The sequence below is a fragment of the Macaca nemestrina genome, chromosome 11 (assembly GCF_043159975.1).
Source record: "Macaca nemestrina isolate mMacNem1 chromosome 11, mMacNem.hap1, whole genome shotgun sequence".
NCBI classification, from domain to species: Eukaryota; Metazoa; Chordata; class Mammalia; order Primates; family Cercopithecidae; genus Macaca; species Macaca nemestrina.
In genome coordinates, this window is record NC_092135.1 from 108,533,529 (window position 1) to 108,549,282 (window position 15,754).

At 35.7% G+C, this 15,754-nt stretch overlaps 1 protein-coding gene across 1 annotated transcript in view; it reads left to right on the plus strand.

Annotated features, from left to right (window-relative positions):
- Positions 1 to 15,754, plus strand: part of LOC105481139 (carbamoyl-phosphate synthase 1) — a 119,616-nt gene that overhangs the window by 23,865 nt on the left and 79,997 nt on the right. The window contains exons 6-13 of the mRNA XM_011740476.2: positions 2,135 to 2,227; positions 7,564 to 7,653; positions 9,693 to 9,821; positions 10,387 to 10,493; positions 11,338 to 11,476; positions 12,374 to 12,451; positions 13,995 to 14,093; positions 14,901 to 14,996. Coding sequence (XP_011738778.2) covers positions 2,135 to 2,227; positions 7,564 to 7,653; positions 9,693 to 9,821; positions 10,387 to 10,493; positions 11,338 to 11,476; positions 12,374 to 12,451; positions 13,995 to 14,093; positions 14,901 to 14,996 — 831 coding nt within the window. The remainder of the gene's footprint in view (positions 1 to 2,134; positions 2,228 to 7,563; positions 7,654 to 9,692; positions 9,822 to 10,386; positions 10,494 to 11,337; positions 11,477 to 12,373; positions 12,452 to 13,994; positions 14,094 to 14,900; positions 14,997 to 15,754) is intronic.

The following is a 15,754-nucleotide window of genomic DNA, read 5'->3' on the forward strand; positions in this document are numbered from 1 at the left end:
AATCAGAAAGAAACATTACTTCACTAATGTTAACTAAATTCCCCAAATGCAACTAAAGTTTTCTTACTAAATATAATTACATAAAAATAAAAAGATAAATGATACAATTTGAAACTACGCATGTGGGCTGGGTGCAGTGGCTCACGCCTATAATCCCAGCACTTTGGGAGGCTGAGGCAAACGGATCACTTGAGGTCAGGAGTTCGAGACCAGCCTGACCAACATGGTGAAACCCATCTCTACTAAATATACAAAAATTAGCCAGGTGTAGTGGCACATACCTGTAATCCCAGCTACTCAGGAGGCTGAGGCAGAAGAATCACTTGAACCCAGGAGGCAGAGGTTGCAACGAGCTGAGATCACGCCACTGCACTCCAACTTGGGCAACAAGAGCCTGTCTCAAAAAAAAAAAAAAAAAAAAGTACATATGGGAAAAGGAATCTTCAAAAAAATCTTTTGTAGATTTCTTGTTAGGATACAGGCTCTCTGTAAACAGAAGGAAAAACAGCTTTGAAAATAAAAACACGTCCAAATACCCATGGCCAGAAGGAAGACAGTGAGCATTTACACCATCATTCTATCCCACCTCTGATTTTATTCACTCTACCATGATTTTCCTGAGAATAGGTGTTAGTGAAATTATATATCCCAGGGAGATTCTTGTGTTCTCTCAGCCTAATGATGGGTGTGAGCAGTAAACAATGACGAGACTATAAAGGTGGGAAAGGAATACAGTTGAAAAAATCAATTCAGATGGCAGAATTGGCAGGTTGAATAAAATATAGTCAGGCCTAATGATTCAGGAAAACTTTACAAGACCGTACTTGTCTTTCACGTGATATGTTAGGTTAAAATGAGCCCTCCTTTTATCATAGGCAGTTAGGTTTTCAAAATTGGCTGAATAGATTGGCACAGACAAAATAGTATTGCCTCATAATTGTTTATCAGTGATGGTGGTTCGTATTAAAATGTATATTATGGCTTTCACTTCTATTAATCTTAGTTTGAAAAATAAGATCGTATTTCATTCAGAATGTTTTAAGAAAAGGGGAAGGATAACTGAAAACCAAATTTCAAAATTAGGGATCCATAAATATAGACAAGAGATTATGTGACTTGGATTCTAAAAGTAAATACAGGCCACCATGAAATTTAGTAATTTACTATGGAAGTGAAAGGTGTTTTTGAGGTAATGTTCCCAGACTTAGAGGCAGCACTCTGAATTTAATAATAGCACTGAAATAACCATCATGCTTGCATGACACATAGGTACTTTCTACTCTCACTTACCCCCAAGTGACTTCTCCCCCAAGAAATACATTTAAAAGGGAAATGAAGGCTTCCTTCTATTTCCTTCAATGCAATAATTTCGTCAGAAAAGGGCAAATGAATGAATTATTTTGAATTTTTACCCCTCAATAAAATCTTGACTACTAAATATAGCATACCATTTTTCTAAAAGCAGACTTACTAACAAATAAGTAAATCTCAAGATATAGCTGAAAAAGGATGACATTGTCATGTTCAAGCTAGCAAGGGTAGTTTGCGAAAACTTTACAAAGGGTTGAACATTCTTTAAATTCAGGCCCTTGGGAACACTTGGACATGAATATGTCTAAAATAGTGAATATTTTCGTTGCAAATTCTAGAAGTTTATGACTTATGTTGCATTTCATCTTTGTGAATTAATATTACTATCACAATAAATGAATTCTCATTCTTTTTATTTTTTTGGTATTTTTAGATTCCTTATTGTCTCAATAGATTTTTTTTGTCCACTTCTCTCAGAAATGTCTTTAGGTCATATACACCGAGGAGTGTAAGTTTACTAAATATCCCAATTTGCATCAGCCCAGAGCCTGGAGACCTGAATTCTGATGCCTTTTGACTTTGCCTACATCAGGCAATGGTGTCAGCCCTAGAAGAACTAATTATATTTCCAAGAGTATTTCCCAAAATGCATGTGCAAATTACTTAATCTTTTCAGTTTGAGAAGACGAAGATCTTCCACTGATGATTATGAGTAGTTATAAAGACATCTAAATCTTGGAGCAGCTGTTTAAAGTCCCTTTGAGTTTATCTTGTCAACACCTTCATCGTTGCTTCCTTTTAACTAAATTTTTTAATTTGATAGGGTACCATGCTTGGGAAGATTGAATTTGAAGGTCAGCCTGTGGATTTTGTGGATCCAAATAAACAGAATTTGATTGCTGAGGTTTCAACCAAGGTGAGGGGTTTTCCTTTATATTTTTAAGTTTTATTTGATCCTGTTTAGACCTTTCTTGAAATATCAAAATCTTCATTTAGGCAGAATTTATCTTCCAGAAGCACCAGTGTTGAGGGAAAAAAGGGATCTCATAGTGGCTAAAATACACGTTACAAAATCAGTGCATTTAAAGCTGGTAAGTTTTACTTACAGGCTTACATGGGAAACTTCATGCCCCGATTTAGAGGATTTTTACTATTATTTTAGTGTTCCCTCCACCCTTTCTGATTCTTCAGCTTAGGATTTTAACAATGTCAAATAAAGGGAGCACTGAATTGCCAAAGATAGGTACAGTGATGATGAGGAGTCAGAGCTAGTAACCTGCCAGAGAGCCAAGAGAATTTTATAGAAATCAGGTACAGTAATCAGAGTCTGGGGCATTTTGTGCGGGAAAAATATTTATTCATACACTAAAGATTTATTGTGTTATAGCTTTATTTCAAAATTAATGTTCATAATGACGACTGAGTCACCCTAAAGTGAAATTCCTTTAGTATACATTTATAAAAAGGTACAGAATACATTTTAGAAAGAAGTTCATTGGTTTTGATCGAAACCAATGTTTCGAATGTAGGTGTGAGTGAGTTTCTTGAGCTGCAGTCTCTGTCCTTGGGGAACATAGAGCCTTGTGGAACAAGCAAGCAAGTAAATCACCATGTGCAGAATCCTGTGATAAATGCTGTCCTTGGAGTGTGCATAGCATGCTGCAAGGGCATGCATGGGGCAGCATTGAAATGGGATAGGTGGATCAGAGAAGGCTCTGTGGAAGAGTGAGCCTCGTTCCGAGACACAAAGAGCAGATAGTAACAGTTAGGTCGATGGAGAACCAGAAGAACTTTGTTTCAGGCAGAAGGAATGGTTTGCCAAGAGGCATAGAGGTACAGAATAACATAGTATGTTTGAAGAGTTACGCACAGTTTGGGATGGCTGAACAAAGGGGTTCACACCTATTGGTTTACACACTTGGGGAAGGATGAGTGGAGATGGACTGAATGAAGCTAGGTCTAGAAGGTTTCATATCATTGGCTAATCAGCACTTCCAGAAACTATTGCCAACTCATTCAGTGTCATTTTGAAGCAAAGTAAAACTGAATAAAAGAGCAAGCAACTAGAAGGTTATTGTAACTTATTGGAACAAAACTTATGAGACCCTGAACCGAGCAGTAATAGCAAGAACAGATATAGCAGCCTAGGCGGCTTATACAAATGGGAGAAGGAGGTGCTGAATGTGGCCAGGTAAAATATCATCCTATTTTCTCACCTAAGGATTTCAACTAGTTTGGTTGAGCATAGTGATTATGTCATTCGATATCTGAGATATTTATGGGATACTGCTATAAAATTTTTTTAAAGAAAAGTTTTTGATCCACTTTGAAACTTAAAGGAAGAATTGCTACCTTCTGTTTTTACTACATACAATGGGAGATAAAAATAGAGCTTCTCTTTCCAAGGACTATGTATTTGGTTACCACGGGGCTTTACATGTGGAGAATTTAGCCCTATGGAAGCCTGTGTGGCATCATTGTTATTGGCTGGTTCTACCTTGGGGTTTATTTATACTATAGCAGAGATGGCTGCAAACTTCTCTTCCATCACCAGTGTGGCAATGGAGTCTCTCAGAGAAACTCTACTTTATCCAAGTAGAAAGTGAGTGTTATTTCAACAAAGGCGATTGAAATTCTTTGACAGGAAGGAATAGAAAAAGTACATGTGGACACAAAGTTTGATTTTAAATATGTTTATTCACTACAACATTTTATTCCTAGATGTAGCAAACATACACTTTTTTGCCTATGATATTTCATAATTATCATGGTCTATTCAACGTGGTAGCTCTGGTCTTTGAGGAAAATAATAACAACCAAGTTTTTTTGAACACTCAGTTAATTTTCGTAAAAACTCCATGTCATAGATGAAGAAATAAGCTTAGCAAGTAAGTCTATATAAAATCAAATGTAACTTGCCCAAATTTAGCATCAATTTGAATTCAAGTGACTCCAGAGTCTCTGTGGCTAATTTCATGCTATTTTTCTTTGCATTTTGATGGGGGTTTGATGGAAAAGCCTTAAAAAGCTCAATTTCTAGATTTCTGCTGCATGAATTCAAGAAACCTCTTCAAGACTCCCTGTGAACCTATTTTCTATTTGGCCTGCATCTTACAAGGTCTGAATATGTTTGCTTCTCTACCTACGAACCTTTTCTCATGCTTTCTTCTTCCCCTTCTTGTCTGAAGAAGTCAGTTTCAAGAGTCAGCTCATTGTTCCTGTGTGAAGCTTCCATGACTCAGCTAACCTTCGGATTCCATGTCATTTAATAAATAGCTTCAGTATAACCAGGATCATATTGAATTTAACTCTCTGGAAAGATTGTCTCTCTCACTTGTCTTGGGTGGCTTTTTGAGAGGAGAGGCCATGGTTTACTTACTTGAATCCCCAGCACTGCCCATAGTACCTTTCACATAGTACATGGTCAACAAATAGTGAATAGATAAAGGAATATACAAAGCCGGTAAATGGTAGTTAGAGTTGGTGGTAAAGAAATTGCACATTCTTATTTTCCCTTCAAATCCTTTAATCAGTGTTTCTTATGGTTCTATGATCTCCATTATTCATATAATAAAATTATCATTATTAATAACTATGTCTTACTAATAAAAAATAGGCACGATCTGTTGAGTACTTATTATCTGCTAGGTTTCTTCTAAATGCTTTACACTGATTAACTTATTCCATCTTTAGAGCAATTATATGAGATGGATATTATTAGGAACTCATTTACTGATGAAGAAACTGGGGTGTAGAGAGATTAAATACCTTCCTCAGTGTGAATGGCCACAGGATTTATATGTAGGAAGGCTTGGTCTAGTGTCTACCTTTCAGAAAACATCATCTCATACTGCCTTTCAACATACTACAAATAATGGTTATACTACTAACAGTTATACTATTAGTAACCATCATTATACTACCATGTAATCATATTCAAATAAGTTTACATTGTTTCACTCCTACCTTTTACATATGCAGAGTAAGGATTCGATAATTTTAAATCAGAAATGGTAAAATATGTGAATATGTGAATATGCTGGAAACAGACTCTTCTTGTATGAGTATCCTACCCCCTCCTGTGACCAAACTTTGTCACTGAGGGTCTTTAGAAAGGATGTTCCCATGCCTTTCCTGACACCTGTTCATCTGGGAAAATATTCATGCTGTGATATGGCACCAATCAGAAGGAGTATAGAGAACATTTCTAAGGAAGAGTTCCAGTGTGAGAGTTTTTAAAGGCTTTAAAAAAAAAGTTATTCAAAGAGTCAAATAGTCTGATCAGTAACATGTAAGACTCAGAGGAAACACACATTGATATTATCTGGTATTCAGGCTCCTGTCACATGAAAATGAGAGACAAGGGTTTGGGGTTCCTATAAATTAGTACTGAGTTGTGATGTCCATGTCGGGCAGGGATGTGCATTCAAAACATGTGTTGTTAAAGAAAATGAATTTTAAGTTAGATATGTAATTACTTATATGTATGGAATTTGATCATGGTGTTTGCAATATTCACTTCTGATTTTTAACTTTAAAATTGGTCCTATTCATATGACTTCCCTTTCTTTTACATATTTCCCTGTGAAATGATTTAGTTTGAAACATAGCATGATAGAGGGTGATGATAGATGATAGAATGTTAGAATTGAGAACTGCCTTGGTGGTTTAGTCTACCATTTCCTAAATTGGAAAACGGTGGTGTGGAGCAGTTCATCTGAAAAAATTCTGTGGTCAAGGAAGGTTGAAAAATGCTGCATAATATATTCCTCTCTCGTAAGTCCAAACACAAATCCATATATGCAAGTATTCATGAGGTCTTGTGTAAATTCTGTTATTCTTATGGATAGTTTTTAATGTATTTGTGTAGAGACTAGCAAAAATGAGCATATCTGTGTTTTTATCTATGTCAAATCAAGGGAGATGCTGCAATGGTGAAAGCTGGCTCTGTTGTTTCTGAATGCCAGTGCAATTAAATAATGTTACTATAGCTATGATAAAATGTGCATTTGTATCAGGAGATTACATATATTTTGTGAGTTTTGTTTGGCTACATGCCTTGGAAATGTTGATAACTTCATTCATTGTCTTGTAATTACAATTTTCTGTAGCTACAACTAGATGGTAATATTGCTTTATTTTACAGCAGAAGCCTAAGGTTAAGAATAGATCTAAACTTTTTCAAATTATTTGGTGAGAAAGAATACCTGTGGCATTCAATTCAGCAATAACTCCCCCAGATCATGAAAGGATGGGGGTATGTTTTTTCCTTCAGAATAGTCAGTGGGAGGAAAAAAAACACATATAGTTAATATATTTTTTCCTCAACTACAGTCTAAGGATTATAATTTCACATTCTATATAGACTTAATGGAGAGGTAGATATTTCAGTCAAAATAAACTGTTCTTTCAAATATTCAGTTTGCACTTTTCATCTGAAATTTTTCACAAATGATGAAATCATCCTAAATTCACAGTGTGCTAGCTAACAACTCTCAAAGCAGGAACCAGTGTGTGTGCCCAGCCTTCTAGGCTTTCTCTCTATTTCTATTATTTCTCCTTTTATGACTTTGGGGAGCTGCTTCTTGGGTTAATGCCTGTGAAAATAGATCTGCCTCCCAGCCGTGCTTTAGACACAGATAATGATTATGATATGCTCTGGGGTCTTTTCATGAAATCTACCATTTAAATGCAAACAATTGCACAGCAACCTAAAGGAACTGGTGGTCTATACCTGCCTAGCAATTCCTGTGACTCTCATACTGATTTTATCCATTAGGCCCCACTGAAGAAGCCTAATGTACAGTAATTCAGCTTTACCCCATTCGATCTTTAGTGCAAGTTGAGGATCAAGTGGTATTTAAAGCACAATGTATCTATTGCCGCATCTGTCTAGTGCTGAATCAGGCAATAATACTTAAAAATTTCATTGCTAGTAGTTGTTAATGAGGCAAAACATGGGAAAGATGGTTAACTATGGACGCAACCAGTTTCTTAGAGATCATTGTTATTACTGTAATCAACAGTTTATATAAAACAGTAAAGTCTTTTTTTTCTCATAAAAAAGATACAGTCTGTGGCACTTGCTGTGCCTTTCTTACAAATTGTTTGTTAACTGCCAGTCACTCCCTAGTAGTTAACAGTCAATCTGTTACCAATCTAAGTGCAAAGCATTGTCAGATGTGTTTATGGTTTTGGTCTGTTGCCCATAGCTGGGACTTCCCTCTCATTCTCTGGTTTTTAAAATGGCAGGATGTCAAGGTGTACGGCAAAGGAAACCCCACAAAAGTGGTAGCTGTAGACTGTGGGATTAAAAACAATGTAATCCGCCTGCTAGTAAAGGTAAGTAATTTGTTCATCTCAAAGGTGAGGGTTTGCCATATTGACCATTAGTGTTCAGCCAATTTCCTCTGTCACAGAGGAACTTAGGCATTCTTTCAGAATGTCAGGGGTCTACACTCTTCTTGTTGCTTTTGATTTACAAAATAACAGATTTATCCCTGTTCAAATTAAAGATATAGACTGCTATGGTTTTTCTTAAAAAAAAAAAAAAAACCTCAAGGGCCACTAAAACGTGGAAGAAAATGATGACTTTTCTTGTCATTAATTGACTGACAGTCTAAGATGCATCATGTTCACTTTCTTTGTGGTATAGAGATGACCAAAAAGCTAGAGCCTGTCTGATAGCATCTTCTTTGGGCCTACATTTATTATGCACCACATGTTTGTAGGAATCATGCCCTGACACAGTGTGAACTGTCACAGTGCTTTTATATCAACTGTTAGACAACCAGTTAAAATTAAATCTTAATAATTCTCAAGGAGAACTTAACCATCATAATAATGTTTCTTAAACAAAGTTTGGTTAGGATTTTTCCTTCTCCTCACTCCTCTCTCAGTCTGTCTCTATCTACACATCTCCCCTCCATACACACACATACACACACACACACACACACACATTTGCATAACACCAAATTAGCATGCATATTGGGAGATTCTTCATTGTACCTCCTTATTAGAGAATATCAGCAATATTCAAATCATGATTTCAAATTCTTTTCAATTTTATTAACAAACATTTGCATGAATAGCATGCATGGTAGCAGATGCTGTGGATGACCTTAGACAGGTCACTCTAAGGTCACTCTAAGACCTTAGACAGGTCACTCTAAGAGTGAAATGGTATCTCACTCTCAAGTTACCATTTTAATTCATGTTGCCCATCTTCCAATTTCTAATATCTATATCTCTTTGCCTGATGGCTGGAGCCTACTGGCAGGCAGTAAATGGCATAGAATTAATGATCTCTGGAGTAGCCCCCAACCAAAACTCAGAAAGAGCCAGTGTTTAACTACCGTGGCTCCTTTGTCCCATGGATAGACAGTCTCTAAGGTAACTATTCCACATGGGCTCTCAGAGTGCCCTAGTGGGCTTAAACTTCACTTATCCCTAGTGGTAACTGCTTGCTAATGCATACTTTATTGGGGTGTTTCATGATGTCACTTCCTCTCTGATTAGAAGGAAGTACCTTCCAAATAAGCTTTTATTCTCTCAAATCCTTGTTTCGGGAAATGCTTCATGGGAAACCCGCAAAGACACCTTCCTATGTGCTTTTATATTAAAACAAATTTCTAATTTTCCATTCGAATATAAATCTTACAGATAATGAGAAAACCCTAGGAAAGAAGGCTGGTTAAAATTTGATAAGACAAAAAGGCAAGACTGAAAAAGTTCTGATGTGGGCCAACTTAACATTTTCAGAAAATGGATTTGTACTTTTTTGCAATTGGTAGTGTGAAGGTAACCTACTCTCCTGTCAGTCCAATCATGGCATTTATAGGCACTGAAACTTCTCTTGAGTGCAGGACAGTGCATTATCTATTTTTTCAGGATCAAAACTTTTAATGGTGATTGTTTTCCTTTTTTTTCTTTCTTTCTTTCTTTTTTTTTTTTTTTTTCGAGACAGGGTCTCACTTTGTTGTCCAGCCTAGAGTGCAATGGTGTGATCTTGGCTCGCTGGGACCTGTGACTCCTGGGCTCAGGTGATCCTTCCATCTCAGTTTTCTGGGTAGCTGGGACTATACCTGGCTAATTTTTGTTTTATCTTTTTTGGTAGAGATAGGGTTTTGCCCTGTTTCCCAGGCTAGTCTCGACCTCCTGGGCTCAAGCAATTCCCCCATACCTTGAGCTTCCCTATGTGCTAGGATCACCAGCATGAGCCACCAAGCCCGGCCCCAAAGAAATTTTTGCATTGTTTGAAATGTTTACAAATTTTTCCTTCCCTTTAAGGAATGGTTAGTCAAGAGAAAGTCTAACAAAATTATACTTTGGCAAAGAAACATGTTATTAAATTCGTCATTCTTGTGTCCCTTTTCCAGCGAGGAGCTGAAGTGCACTTAGTTCCTTGGAATCACGATTTCACCAAGATGGAGTATGATGGGATTTTGATCGCAGGAGGACCGGGGAACCCAGCTCTTGCAGAACCACTAATTCAGAATGTCAGAAAGGTGCAGTGAACCTGGAATTAACGTGTATCTGTGTGGGAGGTGGGGGCTTCCGCTCTGTACCCTGAAAGGGCTGTGATACATTTTATTTATTTAGGCATTTTTCAATGCTGGTATTTGTGACTTCTGAGGCAGTGTCAGTAGAGATATTCTATAGGGGAACCAATGAGGAGAGAATATCAGAGAAAATAGGGCTTTTCTTCAGGCAAAGTAACTTTGCGATCATGTCCTTGAGTTAAAAGAACTGGAGTCCAATGGCCAAATGTATTTTGCCCTACAGTTGTGAACTGACAACTCATGGTTCCTCACCATGACCTTGGGACCCATAAGACCTGCAGGTCTCTAAAGAAATATTAAATCAGATTTAGTTTAGTCTGAATGTAAAGTACATCTTATTGAATTCTAATGCTACAAGTTTGTCAATCATGTCCTTTTATATATTCTCCTTTAATTCAGTTACTATTCTCTTTACCTTCTTAAGAAAAAAGGATACCTTGTTTTTATTCATTCAGAAGCAACATTTTTTGGAACTGTACTAATTGATTAATAAAAATTCTCCCTGATTTAGATTTTGGAGAGTGATCGCAAGGAGCCATTGTTTGGAATCAGTACAGGAAACTTAATAACAGGATTGGCTACTGGTGCCAAAACCTACAAGATGTCCATGGCCAACAGGTGAGGTAGTTTCACTTTTGCTTACAGTAAACCAGTTCTGACATACTAACTAAGTACAAAGAACTCAGAAGACTTACCTGCCATTTCTTTAGAGTAAATAAATAGCCATACCTTACACGGTTGACAGTTGACTACCTGATACCACTTTTATTGCATTTTTGGAAAGCAGGCTTCTCTAATGATAACCTTGCTATAATTTAAAGTTATTTTCCTTCCCTTGGCATAAATTGAGGTTATAATACTCAATCAAATGATACTTCAAGGGAAATTGTTCTGATTTTAAGCCTAATTTCAGAACATTGTAACATTTTCAGAAGGTAAGTGTGACTTTAGAACCGAGAAATCTTTAGATCCTCTCGGTTTCTCATTTTTTTTTTGCCTCAAACAATATTAATTTATTAAACATCAGGCTTTCCCCCATGGTCCACCCTCTACATAAAGTACAATTCAGGTCTAAGCAGTCCTCTATTTGTTATCTCCCAATAACTCTCTGGCTTTAAAATTATTGTAGTTCTCTTAAAATAAGTCACTCGTATTTCTTAGTTTCTGTTAAGCTGGTGAGCAACCCTTTTTGTTATGAGCGCAATGTCCCCTTTTCTAAAACTGATTATAGAATTTAATAGACCTGTGTATTTAACACTCAACAAAGCTTCCTGAATTGATTTTTGTTGGGAAAATTATTGGGATTAACAATCTGTGACTTTTCTCACAGACTGATTTTCACTAAGCAATTGAAATTTTAAATTTTAATAGGCTTTACTTTTTCACTACTTTATAAGGAATACGTTTATATTATCCTCTTCACTTTTCCTTTTCCCTATTGTTTTTCTCCTTTTCTTTCCAGAGGGCAGAATCAGCCTGTTCTGAATATCACAAACAGACAGGCTTTCATTACTGCTCAGAATCATGGCTATGCCTTGGACAACGCCCTCCCTGCTGGCTGGAAACCACTTTTTGTGAATGTCAACGATCAAACAAATGAGGTAAATGATGTCAATAAACCTGTTCAGTTGGTGATGAGAAATGCAGGGTTTTTAAAAATAATTGATACATAAGCATAGTATATATTTATGAGATACATGTGATATTTTGATACATGCATATCATATGTAATCAAATCAGACTAGGATGACCATCACCTCAAACATTTTTTAAATTTAGTTGTACTGAGGACATTTCAAATCTTCTCTTCTAGCTGTTTTGAAATGTGCAATAAATTATTCACTCAGAATATTCACCCAGAATTTTTAAGTACACTGTGATGCAAATACCTTTCTACTGTTTGTTGGTGATTTGGTTGAGTGTTGAAAAACAGTTATAGGTTTTCTCCCATAGCCCTCTGTGTTTTAAAAAGTCATTTCTCTCTCTTATTCTCTCATCAGTTGACTTGTTAAGATTCACTATTTGAGTCATTAATGAACAACTATCTTATACGTTCAATGTTAGTGGGCTGTTGATCCAAATCTGTCTGAGCCCAGTCTAGGTGGGTCTCTGGGACTTACTTGGGACTGGTATAGTCTTTAAGAAGACCCTTGGAAAAGTAATTTAGGACCTGGGGATAAGATGAGGACTTGGGTTTATTCTGAATAGAACCCAGAAGGGTCCCAAAGGCTATAGACCAAATTTGTTATTTATTTATTTTAAAGGAAAATACATTCAGTTGAGTCTTCATTGACCCATTTTCCATACTTATCAAAATGGTCAGATATGTAAGTCCTTAAGATATCAGGCCGTGTTAATAGTACTGTTAGTTACAAAAATTTTATTAAGTATCTAACTCAGTTTTTAAATTTGAGCTTTATTGTCCCCTGAATAATACATAGCCACACTTGACGTTCACTATTACAGAAGGAATTTCTTCCCATTTCTTATTTCTTTAGGGGATTATGCATGAGAGCAAACCCTTCTTCGCTGTGCAGTTCCACCCAGAGGTCACCCCAGGGCCAACAGACACTGAGGTATGTTAGAAAGATGAGGCCTATTATGTATGTAAAAAAAAAAAATGTGGAAATTCAAAAAAACCAAAATAATCACCCCAGATGATCTTGAGCAGAACATTCTCAAGAAGAGTGCTTTGGTAACACACATTTTGTATTAAAATCTCCCCATGAATGTCACAGAGGAAATTTTTATCTTTTTTAAAATTTAAAGTGGGAAAGCCCTTAAGAAACCCGAAGCGATGCTATTTTTATTTAAACCCATTATCATTCTAATATATTTAGTTCTGAAATTTACAATTGTTGTACTATGCAAATGAATTCCCTATTGCTCTCTCTCGGTCTCATGACTGAAATGAAATTTTAATCCCCCATCTGTGACTTCACAAAAATCCCTATGGCAACTGGTTGTGTAGCCACTAAGGGAGAATAAACAGCAGCAGGAGAAGGAGGGGAAGGGGTGTACGGGGGAGAGAGGGCATGCATGCACATACATAGATAATTCAGACAGCTTCAGAAAAGAACCACAAAGAATGCTTAGAGGAGTTTTGTATTTAATCTAAATATTTTCACTTTTTTTGTGTGAGCTCTTAGTTCATTTTTCAAGCACATCTTTCCAAATAAATTCTTCGGGTGACATCTAGAAAAATCTGAAGTCTGTTATGACTTCCCCACACCCAGGGACCTCCAGTAGCAAATCTTCATTGTCAGAACTCTCAGAAATGACTTCTAGGTAAAATGGGGAAGAGAATAAGAGCTTTCTTTCTGCAAGCTCTGCTCTACTCTCTCATGTCTGAATTGCCTTTTTAGATATCTGTATTTTGTTCTTGTTTTAATATTATTAGGAAATACTGATTCTTAATAGCCAAAATCAGTATTGTATTACCAACCCATGATGAAACTCATAAATCAAATTTAGTTATGCGTATCATCTAACACATGCTAAGTAGTTTTTTAATTTAAAATTTAAATTAGCATATATTAGTACTTTGGATTAGGAACATTGCAATTAAGATATGTAATAATATCTGCTATCACATAATTCTTCTTTTTTGTCTTTCCAATAATTGCAAAATGAATATTCTTTGCTGTAATTTGTCATATCTAGTGAAACAACAGAAGTAAATCCTTTGGCAAAGTTTAAGAATAATCTTCAGAAATTGTTTTTTAGAGCTGATAGAAATTTAAATTTAAATTAGTATTTCTAATTTTCTATATCTTAAGTGATATAGCTTCAATCGTTATATCCACCTAGAATTTGATTTAGAAGAAGCAAATGATATACAAGTTGCTGTAAACTTGGCATTCTCAGAAGGCATCTGATATGTTTCTTGCTTGTTGGAAACTTCTTTTTTATAACACTAGAGGTGAAGAGAAGTGTTTATTTGATTAAATTCTTATACTAGTAAGATATGTAGTTATTGACAAAAAAGCAAAAAAATACATATGCTATACTAAAAATTATTTGTTGCTTATCTGAAGTTCAAATTTAACTGGGCATCTTGTGTTTCATCTGGTGAACTTAAGAATTTTGAAGCTTCTAACTAGTTATATTTTCTTCTAGTACCTGTTTGATTCCTTTTTCTCACTGATGAAGACAGGAAAAGGTACCACCATTACATCAGTCTTACCGAAGCCAGCACTGGTTGCATCTCGAGTTGAGGTCAGTATGTGGGCTTGTCTTTGGTTTATGAATTTGGATTGTCCCTATCATGTGATGATTTTTAAAAACTGAATGATATAAGGTATACTAGTGTTTAATAAAATATGACTGATAAGACTGTAATAGTCTGTCATTTTGTAACTAATTATTTGGTTCCTTCTTGATAATGTTTTGTGGAACTTTCATGGTTTAAGTTAAAATAATGTCTTTTCTAAAGTTTACTTCTTCCAGAGTAGTTGTAATAACATAACAAAGAATAGAGTTTAGTTTAGAATTTATTTCCCATTATCCACAAAGCCATAGCTCTATGTAAACATGAGATACATTTCAGACTACAGAAGCATTACAGATGATAGAGTTCTTTTTGTTTCAACCAGAATACCTGTTATTCAAGGATTAATATAACACTTGAATCCTTAAGTTGAATATGTATATTAGTGTGATAAGGTTTTTACCCATTTCCTTTGTAAACTGTACACTTACATCATTATTTAAAATTTAGAAGGATGTATGTGTATTTGAAAAAATACCACACATAGATGTATTTATATATATGTACATATTTTTGGATATTTATATATGTTTAATAAAATGTGAAAAACCTTAATAAACTTTGGAAATCACATTGAAATTAGAGATGTTTTAAATTATTAGTCTTTTTCTCTATCTATTACATATTTTTCATAACATTAGACCTTAAATGACCACATAAACTCAGACAATGTGGTTTGTCTTCTCCACTCTTGAAAATGCCTTATTTTCCCCATTTTAGCAGTAATAACAATGTCGTTTTCTTATTGCTTATAGGTTTCCAAAGTCCTTATCCTAGGATCAGGAGGTCTGTCCATTGGTCAGGCTGGAGAATTTGATTACTCAGGATCTCAAGCTGTAAAAGCCATGAAGGTGAGAGAATATGATCTTCGTTAGAATTAATATGCTTCCTTTAATGAGTCTAATTAGTATTTTATAATTTAGATTTATGACACTACCTCTTTTCAAAGTTGCTGTAATTATTTTCCTTAACTGTGCCTTTATAAATCTTGTATTAAAGAAGCTTGATCACGAGCAAGAATTTCAACTTTCTCAAATGTGCACATCTGTAAATTGAGGTTAGATTAATCTCCAAAATTATTTAGGTTACTGCCTACTTATAGTGAAAACATATATAAAGCCACATTTATTGATGCTGTTTATTTCTTTTGAGGCAGTGAGCGTTTCAAATATACTTGTCTTTTATGTGAAAGAGAAATTTTGGACATCTTTGTTGCTTTAAAATCCTTCAAGTGCTCTACAGGATGCTGTGGGCATCTCTGTGGTTGAAATGGGAAACTCTGGTTGGAAGAGCAAGGGCAACAGTACATTTTGTTCAGGTTTTAGAAATTATTATCTGTCACTAGGGGACACAGTTCTCCCATCAGTGCCTGGGAAATGGGATGATATGGCAACACTTTCAAGTAGAAAAGAGGATTTGATATACAGGTGTGGAAGGACATCCTCCCGGTTTCTTTAAATCCTCCGGAGATCTCCCAACACTTACTGTAGTAAAATAAAACTTTAGAAAAATTCTATTGTATATTTAAGGTATTTCTCTTGAGGAGTTCAGTTGGTAACCCTCATCGTGCTAATCAGGCCATTCAGAGGCAATGTGAGCTCTTGGTGAC